The following is a 19,616-nucleotide window of genomic DNA, read 5'->3' on the forward strand; positions in this document are numbered from 1 at the left end:
TTTAGCTCTAAGGGGTAAATTTACTAAAGTGAGAGTTTTTTAGAAGTGAGTTTTAAAAGTGATGTTGCCCATAGCAACCAATCAGATTCTAGCTATTATCTTCTAGAAGGTGCTAGTTAAATGTTAAGTAGAATCTGATTGGTTGCTATGGGCAACATCACTTTTAAAACTCCCCTCTAAAAGCTCTCACTTTAGTAAATTTACCCCTAAGAATGTTTTGGACAGACACTATGAGGTATATTTACTAAAGTGCGGGTTTTTAGAAGTGGAGATGTTGCCCATAGCAACCAATTAGATTGTACTTAATATTTATCTACCACCTTCTAGAAAATAATAGCAGAATCTGATTGGTTGCTATGGGCAACATCTCCACGTCTAAAACCCCACACTTTAGTAAATATACCCAGAGTAGGTTTTGACAAGAAAATCTGCACTTGAAATTATTATTATTATTTTTTTTCATTTCCATTTTCTATGTGGAAAATTAAATTTTTTGTGTACAGTTTGTTATTGTCTGGTGATCACTACTAAACAGGCACATAATTTGAAAGAGGTCCCCTCTTTCAAGACAGGGTGCCCCCTCCATATGTGTGCGGGACAATATAGGGGTAGATAGGGCACAATCTGCCTTTCCCTCATCTATAGAAAACTACTTTTTTCCGTTGCTCTGGGCAATATTGCCTGGTGATTTACAGATTATTACCAACCAATAGCTGCTAGTCCACCTACTTTGATCGAGGGGACTCCCCTCTATCACATGTGAGTGACCCCACATTTACAGATTTAATCATGTATATGAGTGATCACACCCATAGAGTAACATTGTCCGGAGATCAAAAGGCAACACGTACTAAGGGGCCCCAACATTTGAAAGAGGGAATGTGCCTTAATTATTTGTAGCCAGGTGTAGTCCCATGCCTGGACTACATTCTTTTTCTGTAGTGAAGGGGTTAATGTTTGGTGATCACATCGATCATTAACTTTTATATTGGCATTCTATTTGAAAGTGAGGGTACCTGTCATCTTTCTAGGTGGTGGTGTTGTGGAATTAGAGGGACATAAAGTTGTCCTAACCTCTTTTATTTATTTTTTTCTTCACTTCCTGATTCGAATAGTTACGACAGGTGAGGCACAAGTAGGATAGGCTTTGGGGTTTTTTGCACCATCGCTGCGGAGGTTTATTGGGGCTTGTATGCACATCCTGATGTGTCCTGGGCGTCTTTGTGCCATATGGGGCGGGATGTTGGGAGTGACTGACATGAGTAGCATACCAACTTTTTCTTTACATTTTGCATCTTAGGCCCGTATTCAATTTGGAACAAAAAGCCGGAATCAGCAAAAAAGTTTCGCCGATGACGTCATTTCGCTAGTCGGAAAAGTATCGCCGTATACAATATGAAAGACTTTCCGCCCAGGCGGAAAGTCAATGCAATGTAATAGGCGGACAAGTTTCACCTATGAATAGCAGAAAAAAGTGCAGAATTGGTTGCTATGGGCAACATCACTTCTAAAACTCACTTCTAAAAATTCTCACATTAGTGAATTTACCCCTTTGTGTGAGAGAGTCTTGCGAGACCTGGCACACTGAGATGGGCTATTTGGTGCAAATAGAGTAACAGTGTATGAGGACACATCTGTAAAACGTGTTTCATGATACTTATAGTTGGATATAATTTACTTATTTTTTGTGATTGATCTGTACATAGGCTTTTTTTTTTTCTTTTTAAACCAGTTTACATGTAAAACACTCTTTTTAGGGCAGAAACACCACCTGTAGACAAAAGGCAGTAGATGCATTACTGTAAAGTGTTAAGCTGTGCTCAGCTATGTAAGCTGCCACGTTCCTCAGTTTTGAATCCAGACCTACAGCATGTAGAAAAATTTTTTGGGGACGGCAAAAAAAAATGCAATTGGGGATTTCCCAGGGTCACTTCCTGTAGGTTAAAAATAAAAAAGGTATGGTTTTCCAGTAAGCATCTGCTTCTTCTGCCCTGCCCACTAAAACTGTAGAGAAGAATGTAAACCTAGATACTGTATTTTATCTTTAGTACTAGACAGTATTGCACTTAGTTGAATATTATGTGGGTCCCAGGGACCCATTTTATAAAAAATATGGGGTCCTACCTAACTTTTTCTGGCTCCCATCATAGCGTAAGGTTTGGTGTAAAATCTAAATCTTTGAAAGAAATAATGAAAAATTAGCAGTGTAACCAAACATTTTAACTTAAAGGCTCCTCTTGTAGAGCTAGTGTAAAAGATAGCGCGTAAGTGCAATCACTGACACCGTATGTAGCATCGTTCTATACACACACACACACACACACACACACACACACACACACACAATGCAGCAGCACTCTGTGCCACACCTTATGTAGCATTGCTCTGTTATACACACACACTATGCAGCAGCACTCTGTGACACACTGTATGTAGCATAGCTCTGTTCTACACACACACAATGCAGCAGCAGCACTCTGTGCCACACCTTATGTAGCATCGCTCTGTTATACACACACACAATGCAGCAGCACTCTGATACACCGTATGTAGCATCGCTCTGTTATACACACACACAATGCAGCAGCACTCTGTGACACACTGTATGTAGCATAGCTCTGTTCTACACACACACAATGCAGCAGCAGCACTCTGTGCCACACCTTATGTAGCATCGCTCTGTTATACACACACACAATGCAGCAGCACTCTGATACACCGTATGTAGCATCGCTCTGTTATACACACACAATGCAGCAGCACTCTGATACACCGTATGTAGCATCACTCTGTTATATACACACAATGCAGCAGCACTCTGATACACACGGTATGTAGAATACTTCTATGTTATATACACACAATGCAGCAGCACTCTGTGACACACACGGTGGGCCTGATTCTAAGTTGAAAATTAGAAACATTGAATTTGAGGGCAGATAAGAACCACTTGGCCCATCTAGTCTGCCCCATTTTTAAACATATTGTTACCTCAACCCTTATTGATCCTTACTTCTTCTGAAGGATATCCTTATGTCTATCCCATGCATGTTTAAATTGCTCTACTGTCTTAGCCTCTACCACCTCTGATGGGAGGCTATTCCACTTGTCCACTGCCCTTTCTGTGAAGTAATTATTCCTCAAATTTCCCCTGAACCTACCACCCTCCATTTTCAGAACATGTCCTCTTGTTCTAATCCTTCTTTCTTTGAAGAATGTCTCCTTCCTTTACCTTGTTAAAACCCTTTATATATTTGAACGTTTCTATCATGTACCCCCTTTCCCTTCTCTGCTCCAAACTATACATATTTAGTCTTTCCTGGTACGTTTTGTGGTGTAGACCTTGCACCATTTTAGTTGCCCTTCTTTGTACAGTTTATAATGTATTAATATCCTTTTGGAGATATGGCCTCCAGAACTGAACATAGTATTCAAGATGAGGATGTACAAATGACCTATACAGTCGTATTATCACTTCTTTCTTTCTACTACTGATTCCTCTCCCTATGCAACCAAGCATCTGACTTGCCTTCCTCATGGCTTTGTTACAATTTTTGCTTGCCTTTAAGTCACCTGAAATAATGACTCCTAGATCCCTTTCCTCTTCAGTAGTTTCCAGTATAGTGTCATTAATACTATGTTTAGCCTTTGGATTTTTGAGACCCAAGTGCATGATCTTGCATTTTTTGGCATTAAACTGTAGTTGCCACGTTCTTGACCATCCCTCTAGTCTACCTAGATAATCAATCATTTGTTTTACCCCTCCTGGTGTGTCTACCCTGTTGCATACCTTTGTGTCCTCTGCAAAAAGGCATAGTTTCTCTTCAATACCATTTGCAATGTCACAAATAAAGATATTAAAAAGCACTGAGGTACTCCACTGGTAACATTTCCCTCTTGAGACTGCACTCCGTTTACTACAACTCTCTGTTTCCTATCCTGCAGCCATGATCTTATCCTTTCAACTATCTTTGTATCCAATCCCATGCTTTCCAGTTTATTTAAGTCTGCTATGTGGAACAGTGTCAAAAGCCTTACTAAAGTCTAGATAATCTATATCTATGGCCCCCCCTTTATCTATTTCCTTAGTCACCCAGTCAAAAAAGTCAATAAGATTTGTTTGACATGATCTCCCCCCAGTAAAGCAATGCTGTTTGGGATCCTGCAATTTGCTGGATTTGAGATAATCTACGACTCTTTCTTTTAAGAGTGTTTCCATCAATTTCCCAACTACTGATGTAAGGCTCACTGGTCAGTTGTTGCTTGCCTCTTCCTTGCTTCCACTTTTGTGCAGTGGGACAATATTTGCTCTTTTCCAGTCCTCTGGAATTACTCCAGTAGCTAGTGACTGGTTGAATTATTCTGTTAATGGTGTAACCAGCACCCCTTTAAGCTCATTTAGTATCCTTGGATGTATCCCACCAGGCCCCATTGATTGATCCACTTTCAGTTTTGAGAGTTCTGTTAGGATCTTCTCCTCTGTAAATGTGCTTGTTCTTACCTCATTTTCCTGATTACACCTGCAACTTAGCTGTGGCCCCTTTCCCTCTCTCTCAGTAGTGAATACTGAACAAAAATAATTATTAAGATGATCAGCTATTACATTGTCTCCCTCAACAAGATTCCCTCTTTCTGTCTTTAGTCTTTTTATTCCACCTTTTTGTTTTTCTCCTTTCGCTTATATAAAGTTTTTCCCCCTTTACCCACTGACTGTGCTATTTTCTCCTCAGCTTTAGCCTTTACACATCTGATTACTTTCTTAGCCTTCTTCTGTTTTACAAGATACTCCTCTTTGTCTTCATTACTTTGCGTCTGCTTGTATTTCCTAAAGGCCAGCTTTTGTATTCACAATACGTGCTACCTCTTTCCCAAACCACACTGTATCAAAAGGGTTAGGAAAACCACAAGGAAAAGGAAGCCACAGGTCTGTTGCCTTTTAATATTGCACTTTTAAAATTTTCCCACCTCTCCTGCACTCCTTTCATGTTCCTCCACTCTGCCAAAGATTCGCTTACACATCTTCCCATACCTGCAAAATCAGCCTTCCTAAAATCTAACAACTTTGTTTTTGTATGGGGTGAGTCAGTATCTGTCTTTATTCTGAACCATACTGCTTGATGATCACTGGATCCCAGGTTTTCACCCACTTTTACATCAGATACTCTGTCTAAAATAAGTATTGAACACATCAACATTTTTCTCAATAAATGTATTTGTAACGGGGCTATTGTAATGACATTTTCACCAAATGTCAGCAACAACCCATGCAATCCACACATGCAAGGAAATCAAACCATTGATGTCCATAAATTAAGTTATGTGTAATAATGTGAAATGACACAGGGGAGAAGTATTGAACACATGAAGAAAGGGAGGTGCAAAAGGCATGGAAAGCCAAGACACCAGCTGAAATCTATCAGTAATTAGAATGCCCCTTGTCAGTGCAAATTGATATAAGCTGGTTCAGTCCCAACTGATGGCCTATAAAAAGGTGTCTCATTACCAAGGTGTCACACAAGAAACATCTCATGATGGGTAAAAGCAAAGAGCTCTTTTAAGACCTTCACAACCTTATTGTTGCAAAACATACTGATGGCATTTGTTACAGAAGGATTTCTAAACTTCTGAATGTTCCAGTGAGCACTGTTGGGGCCATAATCCTGAAGTGAAAAGAACATAATTTCACCATAAACCGGCCATGACCAGGTGCTCCTCGCAAGATTTCTAACAGAGGAGTGAAAAGAATTATCAGAAGAGTTGTCCAAGAGCCAAAGACCACTTGTGGAGAGCTTCAGAAAGACCTGGAATTAGCAGGTTCAATTGTTTCAAAGAAAACAATAAGTAATGCACTCAACCGCCATGGCCTGTATGCACGCTCAGCACGCTTGTTGAAGCTCATTTAAAGATTGCTGCACAACATTTGGACAAGCCTGTGCAATACTGGGAGAATATAGTCTGGTCAGAGACCAAAATTGAACTCTTTGGATGCCATAATACACACCATGTTTGGAGGAGAAATGGCACTGCACATCACCCCAAAAACACCATACCAACAGTGAAGTTTGGAGGTGGGAACATCATGGTGTATGGCTGTTTTTCAGCATATGGTACTGGCATACTTCATATAGTTGAAGGAAGGATGAATGGAAACTGTATTGAGACATTCTTGATAAAAATCTGCTGCCTTCTACCAGGATGCTGAAGATGAAACGAGAGTGGACATTTCAGCAAGACAACGATCCCAAACACACATCCAAGGACACTCAATTGGGGTCAGAGAGAGAAAATAAAGCTGCTAGAATGGCCCAGCCAATCACCTGACTTGAATCCAATTGAAAATATATGGAAAGAACTAAAGATCAGAGTTCACAGAAGAGGCCCATGGAGCCTTCAAGATGTGAAGACTGTGTGGAAGAATGGGCCAAAATCACACCTGAGCAATGTATGCGACTAGTTTCTCCATACAGGAGGCTTATTGAAGCTGTCATTACCAACAAAGGCTTTTGTACGAAGTATTAAATACATTTCAGTAAGCATGTTCAATACTTTTCCCCGGTGTCATTTCACATTATTATACATAACTTAAGTTACGGACATCTATGGTTTGACTTCTTTGCATATGTGGATTGCATGGGTTGTTGCTGACATTTGGTGAACATTTCATTACAACAGCCCCATTACAAACATATTTACTGAGAAAAATATTGATGTGTTCAATACTTATTTTACCTGCTGTAAATCCCAGAGATTTAGAATAATGGTGATAATTGCATTAAGTACTGTGTAATCAAATAAGAGCAATGGAGTAGTTTGACAGAATTGATAAATATGGGACATTCCTAGGGACATATATTTAAAGCATTGGACTTGCTGGTAACTAAGATTAGTTGGTTACACTGTTGTGTATGTATCGGCTTCATCTTTTCTCCTCTTGCTGTCCTTGGTTGCAGGGACGTCTGTAGACTACAAAGCCTATTGTATTCATTTAGGTTTGGCTACACTGCTACAGTCAGTCAGGTTGTGGTTACTGTTGTCCCTGACAGCCAGAAACATTAAAAAGGGAAATCTGATACAGCAAAGGACATATACTGTACTTCTGAACGGTTACAGCGATTAGTGACTTGTGTTGCTTATGCATGGCAGTTGTATTATAATAGTGTGCTTTATTAAAAATTGATTTATCTTCTAGCAACCTCTGTGCAATAAGTACTGCCCTAAACCAAGGAAGGAAGGCTCAAATCCAATGCCTGACACTAACCACAATCCTTAAGTGAGACCCCTGACTGTAACAATTACCTGAAAATAATGACAACCAGACTTCCTGTAGCAGCCTTGTTTTACAAATCTTTTATTTATTTCATACTTTGCATAAAAACAGTCAATATATTGTACAGAATTACTGGATTCTATACATTGCCTGTAACTTATAGAATTAATATGCATTTAATAGCATACAACGGATTATAAAACACAAGCCACATTTACAGTTACTAATTCCAATAATAATTTGGTGACTAGGGGTGCTGTTCTATTGAAATCTATTTTGACTTGTGCTTGAAATTATCACAGAAATTGTTTGTAGAATTTAATTAAATGACAAACTCCCGACCCTACTCTGGGATTCCCAAATTTATTTAGTCGCTGACCCCTCGTGCCAGAACTCTTCAATCTGTTTGTGGTATGTGGAGAATTTTGGAAATAGTTGAGACTTGAAGGGACCTTCTTTAAACTGGTTGCAGGGAAGGATTTTAAAAGGACATTTCAATCGTCTGACATTTTTGTTTTTCAAAGAGCTTCCATTTCTTTGGCTGCAGTCTGAAAAACAGAGGGGTGAACTAGTGGTGCTGTTGCACAAGGAACATGGCCCTATGAGTGGCACCTTTGCTATCCCATGGCACCTGCATGTGGTTTGCAGGGTGCCTGGAATGGCAACCTGCATCCAGAAATGCTACTGCAGAGCCACAGGGAGCATCCACAGGGAGCATCCACAGGGAGCATCCACAGGGAGCATCCACAGGGAGCATCCAAGCACCCAGGAGCGTCTGGAGCTATGGGCAGTGCTCTACTTCCTAGAGCCAGCGGCACTGTCGCCCTGTTACAGCGCTGCTGATAAATATTGCTTTTATATTGGTTCACTTTTCATCCTCTTACTAATACAGGAAATATGCAATGTTGTGACAGACATTTTCTAAACATTGTTGTCCAAAAATTGTGATTGCTATATCCTTGCATAATATCCTGGCTAAAAAGGTGTTAACATTGCAAATATTGCACATTGCTATAGAGACCATTGTCTCTGGGTTACTGACCATAACCTTAATACTTGCAGCTGGCACTGATTGTTATATTCATTTTGTAATTAGCGCCGGGATTTTTGCAGTTCCTCGCCGCTAAATAATTTTTTCCCCAACATTGCAAATATGTAGACAAAAAAAAAAGCAGACTTCTGTGTCCATGAAGCTATGGAAACAAATTTTATATGTCTCATTTGTCCTTAAGTATTACCGTTAGCCAAGAGCGATAAATGTTTGCAACTCTGAATAGAAGAAGGAAGTGAATATATAGTCTCAGTATTTCTAAAAAGGAAGCTTTGTGCTACAAGGCGAAGATCCTGTAGTGTAATCTGATTTCAAAGTCCAAGGAAATCACCTTGATCAAATGATTGAGTGTTACTCTGAAATTATTGATAATGGGTCTCTGCCTGTCGTACATATGGTAGTAACGTTGTGGTTATTGCATTACCAAGCTCATGCACGTGTGTGTAATGGAATGCAACCACTGTTCTCTCAATTTTTCCCATTATAACCTATAAAGAAATATCAGTTAAATCTCCAAGTAGATGAAAAAATGATTGCAAAAAGTTCAGTATTTGTTAAGGCGTTTGTTAATAATGTTTGTAGAGCAGTGGTTCCAAAACACTGCGCCGCAGCGGGCGGTGGCTTAACGAGGTCACCCAGGGTATTATTATTATTATTTTTCTTTAATTTAATTATTTTTTTTTTTGTGCAGGGGGGTCAGGCTGATGAGTATAGTGGACCGGGGGAGGGGGGGCACTGAGCTGTGGGAATGTGTGGGAGCTGTCCTGCCAGTGGAATGCAGAGAATCGCAAGGCTGCCTGTTGCTAAATGAGGTCCTTCAACGCAGTTCGTGTCTGATGTGAGGAGCGATGCTACAGAGCAGCACCGGTACTCACAACGAAAGGTAAGTCGGGGGGTAAAGGGAGAGACATGGAGGGGGCTGCACTGAGAGACATGGAGGGGGACAAATGGTGGAGCTGAAATTAGAGACATGGAGGGGGGCCAAACGGAGGGGCTTTAATGAGAAACATTGGGTAAATGAAGAGGCATGGAGGGGGCTACAATGAGACAATTTGAGGGGCAAATGGAGAGACATGGATATAAAATATTTTCCCTGGATGTATGTGTATTATTTTTGCAAACCACATTAGAAGTATAACAAGTATGTCCTGACATAAGTACCTATAGTGTTATTTTGTTCCAGCTACTGAAAAAACAGGACTGCTCAGTAATTATTTTGGCTTTGTTGTGCCGTGAAAACATGATGGAGACCCTATGGGTGCCTCAAACTCTTCTGCTTTAAGCCGGGTATTCACTGGGACAATGTCGTTTGGCCAACTCGTAACGACCTATCGTGCAGTGTGTATGCACGATATGCGCGCTCCCACGGTCGCGTGTGACTTGCTGCACATCAAACCTGACGATATCGCATGCGGCCCCATTCATGTTAATGAAGGACGGAACGAGTGATCCGACATATCGTCTCAGCACACATCGTCCAGTGTGTACCCACCTTTAGAGTGATGAGTCCTCATTCTTCAGAGACCGAAGCAAGAAATTCTGCACAGTGATGGGCAGACCAGCAGAATTTTCATGGTCACTAATGTCAAAAGTAATAAGTGTAATACTGGCAATGAGCAGACGTATTGTGTGATTGCTATTTGGACTTGCATTCTCTCTGTCATTTACAGGAAAAATATATATATTTTTTTAAATATAAGCTAATGATATGAAAGTAATATTAATAGTAGCAAGACAGAAAAACATTGAATGCATAAACATACACATATTAGAAGAGGTTACACAAAGGTTGTAGCGATTATATCACTTTGAATTTTTTATTTTTTTTCCCCGTGTTTAAAAACTATCAAAGCAATGCTGCTGTTAGTCATGTTGTCCATAGCACTTGTATAGTATATCATTTGTATGGTATAGCATTGCAGAGAGATAATAGAATAGTTTACTGCTGTCTTAATCTTTATATAGCAGTGAAGGCCCCATACATCAGCAATCTGAAAACCACAATTGAACAATTTGAAGATTTGTTGCCCGATGTTAGGATTTTCCAGTCTAGCAATCTGCGCCCATACGTTACAGATCTTTTTCTGTGATTTGCAGATCGATTGCAACAAACACAGATCTGCCAGTCTTGAAAGGCCCATCATTTTACTAGTAACTGTCTGCAAATCTGCTGATCATGTCCATACACTAGCAATCTACAGCCCCAATCGATCTGTAAAATTCCAACATGTTGGACAATCTGATTTACAAATTCCGTTCACTTTTTGGTTGCAATCTGCGATCTGTGAAGCCCATACATTGCAGATTTTTATACACAATCGATTGCAAATTGCAGAATTGCCACAATCGATTGCTAATGTATGGGGGCCTTGACTTGGCTAATAGTTTTCCAAATGCACGAATGATGTAGTGTATTTCTGTTTATAATACACCTGTACATATTCAATATTTCTGAAGACTAGTGACAGCAGGAATTTTTTTTTTATTCTCAATCAATCACATTTGAAGCATTCTCTAAACCAGTGGTTCCCAAACTTTCTTGAATCACGGCACCCTAGAACATCAGCATTATTTTCACAGCACCCCTAGGCCAAAAGTTTCTTATTGAGAAATTCAGCAAAAATTATTAAAGTAAGTCAATTGTGCTTACTTGTCATCCTTAGGTTCAGTTATGTGGTGGTGGACAGTGTTGCGTTTTCTCTTTTTGTCCGCAAATTTTTTGATTGGCAACAACTATCACTGGTTTTGACTATCACATGAACCACAAATAATTTTATTTCGTCCTGGACTACCAATTCGTGGCACCCCTGCAAGTGCCCCACGGCACCCAGTTTTAGAACCACTACTCTAAACTATGCTAGGGAAATAGTTGTTGGATATCAGTCACATTTGAAGAATTCTCTAAACTGCACTCTAAGAGTAACTTCTTTAATACCATGTTTTAGAATGAACAGTTAACACCCACATACAACTGGTATGTAAATAGTTCTACTTACTGAGGTGTCTCAGCGATTTCTCCCTAGAAAGCACAACTATTGTTTAGTGTGGAGAAGAATCCTGTAACACATGGAAATTAAAGGCTAATTCTAAAACCCAATTCAACCCCCCCCCAAAAAAAACAAAACAAAAGAAAATGTAGTTTTGGATGGAAGTCCTGCAGTCCCTCAATGTCTGCCGCTAGCCTGCCTTGCAGGATCTAGATAAACAACCCGAAACTCAGCAGACCTTAAAGGAACTCTTCTCACTCCTCTCCATTCAGAATTTTCATGCAGGAAGTGAGTTCTCCTTTAACAAAACATTTCTGTTGGAGTGAGGGGAACAGCGCCACATCACGGCAAATGTCATAGGACTTGCTGGGAGGGTCTCCAGACTCCAGGTGGTAATCTGCACAAGTGTATGGAAAGCCACCCAGAGCGGCATTTCCACTGCTCACCTTGTTTGTGATCGTTATTCATTTCTACAAGATCATTTGTTACTAATACTATATTTGTTTGGCAATAAAATAGAAACCAATTAATATGTTAATGGTTCTGCTTTTTCTCATGTTTGCAGGTAGCAATCCTTATTCCATTCCGAAACCGCCATGAACATTTACCAATCTTCTTCAGGCATCTTATACCTATGCTCCAGAGACAACGTTTAGAGTTTTCCTTCTATGTAATTGAACAGGTACATTTTATGATGTTGACTCTACCCTTTTCTGCAATTCTGCAAGACACATGTTCAGTTTTTTTTTTTTTTATGCTGAAGCAATTGCTCTCATTGATGGACATATTATAAATGCACAGCAATTTATTGTTCTGCGTCTATAAAGCATGCTTGCAAGTCTTAATATAAATAAATGACACTCACATTTTTGTTTTATGCAAGATCACTTAGGATATCTTCCAGTGCCTAAAACTGCACTTATCTAAATACACAGGAGGCTGATATGTACCAGGAGAGGGCAGGCAGGGCTCCAATAGAAGAACAGTGAGTCGGAGGATCAACTGTCACACTGCACCTGTACTGACAGTTACTATTTCCTCCAAGCACACTTTCATATGCCATGCAGGGGTGCCGAGAGGGGGGGGAGAGTGGTTACTATTTACCCGGGCCTGTTGGAGAAGCCCGGCGGGGGCCCAGGTCCTGCAGCCCGCCCCCTCCCTCACCGCTACTTTCAATTCACGCAGGGAGAGAGAGGAGGACTGGCTGCTGTCACGCTGTGTGCTGGACTAGGGAGAGAGGCTGCAACAGCAGTCAGTTCTCTCTCTCTCCCCCAGCGATATAAGTGGGGATGGGAGCGATTGCGCTCCTACCCCTGGACATTGTTTTTTTTGTGAAGGAGGGGGGCTGGTCACTTGCATTAAAATTTTAATTTCTACATATTGTGCAAGTCAAGCGTATTGCCACACCAACTTTTTTTTTTTTTAAAGGTTCTTTCAAATGATTAATGAATCCCAGTTATAACATTGCTAAACAAAACTTGATTCATTGAATGTATAATGTGACCTGATAAATCTTATTGCCTACAATAAAATGCATCCCTATATCTCCAATAATATTTAAAACAATATTTTTTATGCGACACCCTGTAAACCCATTGTACATTATACAAATTCCTGTTACAGTGCCCATTGTGGTATGCATGTTTGATGCTGTAATGGCAGACAGCGTACCGTTTCCTAATATACTCTATTTTCAGTAGACAAACTGAGGTGAGTGGTAAGTATTAATCAATAAACCCTTTGTGGAATGCGGTTCAACAGCTTCTGGATTTCAATATTTATGTAAATATCTCTAATATATTAAGCTCACATAGTTGTATGCAGTTTAAGATGCAGGAATTTTCCTGACATACTGAACTCTGGGATTGATGTATCAATCAGTGAAAAGACTGGGGAAGTACAGCCATGGGCAAAAGTTTTGAGAATGACCTTTTTTAGACCTTTTTGTCAGATGTTACTATGGTATACTGAAGTAAAATTACAAACATTTCATAAGTGTCAAAGGCTTTTTATTGACATCTACATTAAGTTTATGCAAAGAGTCAATATTTGCAGTGTTAACCCTTCTTTTTCAAGACCTCTGCAATCGCCCTGGCATGCTGTCAATCAACTTGCCACATACTGACTGATGACCGCCCACTTTTGCCTAATCAATGCTTGGAGTTTGTCAGAATTAGTGGGTTTTTGTTTGTCTGCCCTCCTCTTGAGGATTGACCACAAATTCTCAATGGGATTAAGGTCTGGGGAGTTTCTTGGCCATGGACCGAAAATTTTGAAGTTTTTTTTCTCCCAGTCACTTAGTTTTCACTTTTGCCAAACTGTTCTTGGATGGTTGGGAGAAGTTGCTCTTGGAGGATGTTTTGGTACCATTCTTTATTCATGACTGTGTTCTGAGTTCTTGTGAGTGAGCCCACTCCCTTGGCTGAGAAGCAACCCCACAGATGAATGGTCTCAGGTGGCTTTACTGTTGGCATGACACAGGACTGATGGTAGCGCTCATCTTTCCTTCTCCGGACAAGCGTTTTTCCAGATGCCCCAAACAATCTGAAAAGGGGATTCATCAGAGAAAATAACTTTACCCCAGTCCTCAGCAGTCCAATCCCTGTACCTTTTGCAGAATATCAGTCTGTCCCTGATGTTTTTCCTGGAGAGAAGTGGCTTCTTTGCTGCCCTTCTTGACACCAGGCCATCTTCCAAAAGTCTTCGCCTCACTGTGCATGAAGATGCATTCACTCCTGCCTGCTGCCATTCCTGAGCAAGCTCTGCACTGGTGGTGCCCCAATCCCGCAGCTAAATCAACTTTAGGAGACGGTACTGGCGCTTGCTGGACGTTCTTGGGCGTCCTGAAGCCTTCTTCACAACTATTGAACCTCTCTCCTTGAAGTTCTTGATGATCCGATAAATGGTTGATTTAGGTGCAATCTTACTAGCAGCAATATCCTTGCCTGTGAAGCCCTTTTTGTGCAAAGCAATGATGACTGCACGTTTCCTTGCAGGTGACCATGGTTAACAGAGGAAGAACAATGATTTCAAGCTCCATCCTCCTTTTTAAAGCTTCTAGCCTGTTGTTCTAACTCAATCAGCATGACAGAGTGATCTCCAGCCTTGTCCTCGTCAACACTCACCTGTATTAACGAGAGAATCACTGACATGTCAGCTGGTCCTTTTGTGCAAGGGAAATGCAGTGGAAATGTTCTTTTGGGGATTAAGTTCATTGCTATGGCAAAGAGGGACTTTTTTCAATTAATTGCAATTCATCTGATTACTCTTCTTGACATTCTGGAGTATATGCAAATTGCCATCATAAAAACTGAAGTAGCAGACTGTGAAAACCAATACTTGTGTCATTCTCAAAACTTTTGGTCATGGCTGTAGACTATTGGAGAAGTTTCCCATAGCAACCAATCAGCATTGATGTAGCATTTAATGTAGTATATTTTATAAAATCATAAGTATAAGCTGATTGGTTACTAAACTTCTCCACTGGTCCACATCGCCACTCTTCACTGCTTAATACATAAAACATTGTTATTTGGGTTGCAGAGAGAGAATCCCTTGATAATACATAGATTTAAACTGCTGTGTTTCCCGAGCACTCTGAGAAATTTACTTGGATCCTCTACAATCCAGCTGTGGACTGTACACCGGCCTAGCAAATCACAAACGTTGTCCAGTTAGGTTTATTATCAGTCAAGTTCTCCATCTGATTGATCCAAATGGAAGGCTGGTTACACATACAGTTTTGCCTAGCCAATTGGTTGCTATTTGTAAGTATGGAAAGCATAAGGTCACAAAAGGATGACATTGAGATTTTAAAAAGCAGTCAAGCTTGTATAAACATTGCCCATTATGGCATCACATTTCAGAAATACCTGCATTACAGTCTGCATGTAGCATGGAGTTCCTTGCACATGTTATCCGAGAAGGAAGTGCTAAATGTCTGATGCTGCTTAGGGTGTAGCCATTTTCCCAGGTGTCACCTCTTAATACAGACTGGTTTATGCTGTAATACAGGATTCTTTGTATCTATGTTTTGAGACAGAAGCTTCAGCCCTCCAGTTTTTTCATCTTGTGTGTGGAGTTGCAGATCTTTCAAACTCCTTTTAATGGGAAACCTATTTGTAGTATTAAATAATGTGTCCTCATACATCTAGCCTCAATACGCCATGCAGTGCGACTTGCCTGGCATGAGTGAGCCGCCAGGTCCCATGCTACTCTGATAGCATTGGGGATCTTGTTTTTGCACCAACAGACTGTGCTGATTAATCTGATTTGTGACACTTGTATATCTGTGCGCACCTGAGTCTGTATATGAACCACAACGGAACTTGGAATGAAAACAGCTGCGGGCGCTACATTGTAGCACTTCATATACAGATTCAGAGACTCAGTCACACACAGATATACAAGTATCACATATCAAATCAACAGCACAGTCTGCTTACAGGACTGACTGTCCAAAAAAACCTCTAAACACTTTGAGAGAACAGCTACAGATGCCCCATACAAGAGAGAGTACCTAACTATTATGGGAGGGATAGGGGTTATGATTACCAAATAAATAGAAACGTCTTGAAACAATTGTTCTTACTTATGATGATTTAAGTAATCCTTTTTCTGTGGCCAAAACAGTGGTGGATCTCAGGGCCGTAACTAGGGTAGTACGACCAGTGCCAGGGCACCGCAGGGGGCGCTGTTTGGGTCTGTCAATTTCCTGTTTATTATCATTCTCACTTGTAGCTTCCTCTTCTTTTATCCCCAGCATCTCCTGGCCTCCCCTATCTCTTCCCTGGCCCTTCCCCATGAGGCGTTGGCCCTTTTTCAGGGGCACTATCTTATTTCCCTATTTAAAAATTGGGGGGGAGGAAGGGGGGGGGCAGGGCAATGCTGTCTCTGGCACAGGGCACCAAAATTCTCAGATTTATTTGAATTTTTGCTAACTTTCTTTTGCTTTGCCAGCAGTTCTGGATATCTGTACAGATGTAGCTAGCATTAAACTTAAGGGACTCTTACATCAGGCATATACATCTAGCTCAAACATCTGGGTCGATCCCTTGATAAAACGTCGATCATTGGAGTCTGCAGATCGGTATCTGGGAATAGCTGGGTAGACGCACGATGCATTTTCCCCTTAAAGCATGCCATACATCTATCAGGCCAATTCTCGTACTGCCGATGCTGGGGTCAGGGACTCTGCATTTGTACCAGTAATGTATTATAGTGAACATTTGAGTTGATTATAGGTGTTATTTACACCTTTTTTTAGTTTCTAATCTCACAATGCAGAATCTGGACAGGGAGGGAGGAGTGCTGAGTGCAGACAAGTTATCACGTGCACAGTGATATGTGCAGACACAAATTGTGCCTGGAGGAGAGAGAAGGGGGACAGACACGTCTTGGTGGCAACTTGCTGCAGAGATTAAATTTAACATGGCTTTAAGTAATACAGGCACATTATTGGTGGAGATGGAAGAGGGAGACAGTCAGGTATAGCTCAGTAGGCAGTAATTTAGAATGCTGCAACCACACTGTCGCTCACAGTCAGTGTGTACTAGATCTATCTAATTTATTTTTATTTTTTGGACCAGAAGTTGTGGTGTTCTGTCAATAAGCACCATTGACCAACCCTTCCCCTTTGACCCTAGAGAGTCTAAACTGGACTGTAGGAGTAGTTATCTACACTCCCAACATAAAATGCTGGCAATATTTTTGTTGTTTGGTTCACCAATCAGTTTTACACTTCAGTAAACACACAGGGCCTGATTCAGAGCCGAACGCTCTGACCAGAGCGCTCGCTCTGAATCAGGGCCCTCCTCCATGAAATGGAGCGTCCTCCTGGACGCTCGCATAGCTGTGGGTGACCACCCACAGCTTATGCGAGCGTCCATGATGATGGTCAAGACCATCGCGACCATCGAGCTTGCGACGGAGACCCTGCGGTAGGGTTTCGCTGCCGCAAGCCCCGGAGTGATTTTGGCTCTATCAGAGCCAAAATCACTCCCACTGACCTCACTAGTGAAGTCAGTGGGGCCGGCTTCAGACGGTAGGCGTTCCCATGGGAACATCGACAGCACGCCCCTTTGGTGCGAGACCCGGAGCGACAGAGCCCGTCGCTATCCGGGTCTCGCGCATGCGCACGACGGAGCTCCCTCCATCGTGCGCATGCGCTGTGGGGCAACATCGACCCGCTTGCGAACGTCCTGCGCTCTCGAGCGGGTCTGAATGACCCCCACAGTGCACTGTTTTTTCCTTTCAGAATCTTAATGCACATATAGCAGATGTAGCAAGTGTTAAGGGGGCCTATCCATTAACAGATAAATTTGAACGTTGAACGATTTATCCTTCGGGCGTTCAATTTATCTGCTAATGGATAGCCTCTGAACGATAAAAATGCGCACTACCACGGCCGACAAATTTGGTGTTTTGTCTCTCCAACATGTTGGTCAATTATCGTTTATCGCTGACAGGTGTTAGAAATATCTGTTGCGGTAAATGACGAACGCCGAGCGTTTTTTTAAATGAAAATGAATAGAAACACAAAAAAAATCCACTCCCAGAATGATGTCATGCAATATTGTTCGTCGTTTGCAAAAATCTGTCATGTACATGACCGATATCTGTCACAGCAGCCCCAGGAATTTTCAAAAGATAAATCTTTTGTCTTTCCGAAAGATCTGCTAATGGATAGGCCCCTTTAGTGTGACACTTGCTACAGCTGTACTTTTATGATCTCTCCATTACTTTGTTTGTAGTGTCCTCTAGTGGCAGGAGTGTAAAGGTGATTTTGAAATATTTCTCACTTATACTAGTAGGTTAGGTTACACCTGTCCATATACACAGTGAAGGCAGTCACTTTGACCCAATATTTGTGAGAATGCAGCCTATCAGTCGCTTCACTAGGAACAAGTGCCCTCTATGAGGCACTATGCAGTTTAATGATCTAATTTTGTAATTTTCGCATAAACTAAAGCGCAGTATAATATGCTGAAACTATATAAGTGAATGTTAATAATAAACTAGGGATGACACTGAGGCACATGTGCTTCCAATATATTAATAGGCATCGAGAATTTATAAGCGGTTTCTTATAATATTGATTCAATCCGTGTGTTGGCCGCCTCTAAAGTAGTCAGGCAGTTTTATTTTAACATGTCAAATGTACTGTGTTTATAATAGATTATCCTATTACATTAGATGTGATTTGTATTTAATGCTATATGAACTCTGCCATGTAGCATATTCAAAGGGTGTACCCCATATGTTTCTTGAAGTTCTATAGAAAATTCCATCCGATGTCCACATGGTACTTGTTTATTGGTGCAGTAAAATGCTTCTCTTCACACACTGGCTGCCTACACTGTATGTCAGTGCATCTGCATAATCCTACATGTAAAAGCCATGTGACTATGCAATTCTTTTTTTTTTTCCCAGGCTGGCACTCAAACGTTCAACCGAGCAATGCTGTTTAATGTTGGTTTTAAAGAAGCCATGAAGGACCGGAAATGGGATTGTGTCCTTTTCCACGATGTGGATCACATTCCTGAAAATGATAGAAATTATTATGGATGTGGGGAAATGCCACGCCATTTTGCTGCAAAACTTGACAAATACATGTACATGTAAGTTAATGTTTTGTTTCGGACAAAGCTTGGATTAAATCTATTGCTTTTCTGTTTGATAAATAGTCGCTTCTAAATTACTTTTTTTTTTTTTTTTTCTTTGTTAAATGGTTACCAAGTCCTGTAATATTGGCGGTCTACTTCTTTTGCCTTCACTACCCAACTGTTCAGTCAACTCAGATTGGGAGTGCAGATGTCAGTATTAGAAATCTCTCCTCCGTTTTATCTTTATTTCTCTAATAGATGCCATCTCCAGTTTACATTTTGCATAGTACATTAGTTAATTACTTTAAAGGAAAACTACATTCAAACTAGCTTAATAAAAATGTAAAATATGTATGAACATAACCCATAATCCTTCGTATAACTACCATTATCAAATGCATGACTTAAAAACTGCTTATTGATGCTAGTAAAAGCCTGTTAACGGGAATGGACATTGGGCCATTAATGCTAATGACTCCATACTCGCCAGCCTTTGCATTTGCAGTCAGGAGCATTTAGGTGCTGTTTCTCTTGGACATTTCCTACTCTGTTTACTTGAATATACCACTGAGGAGTCACACATGACATTGCGGTTTCCCTGGTCTTTAATGCATGCTTACTAGTTTGTGTGATTAGTTTTACCCCATATCTGTCTGATTTTGTTTTGACTACATAAGAAGGCTGCTTGGATGAACTTGCAGTAGTAC

General features: G+C 40.8%; 1 protein-coding gene across 1 annotated transcript in view; it reads left to right on the top strand.

Moving 5' to 3' along the window:
* B4GALT6 (beta-1,4-galactosyltransferase 6) overlaps window positions 1-19,616 on the top strand; it is an 82,895-nt gene that overhangs the window by 48,626 nt on the left and 14,653 nt on the right. The window contains exons 5-6 of the mRNA XM_088469578.1: window positions 11,871-11,987; window positions 18,737-18,924. Coding sequence (XP_088325704.1) covers window positions 11,871-11,987; window positions 18,737-18,924 — 305 coding nt within the window. The remainder of the gene's footprint in view (window positions 1-11,870; window positions 11,988-18,736; window positions 18,925-19,616) is intronic.

Source organism: Taudactylus pleione, unplaced genomic scaffold, assembly GCF_031769625.1.
Source record: "Taudactylus pleione unplaced genomic scaffold, aTauple2 ptg000093l, whole genome shotgun sequence".
NCBI lineage: Eukaryota > Metazoa > Chordata > Amphibia > Anura > Myobatrachidae > Taudactylus > Taudactylus pleione.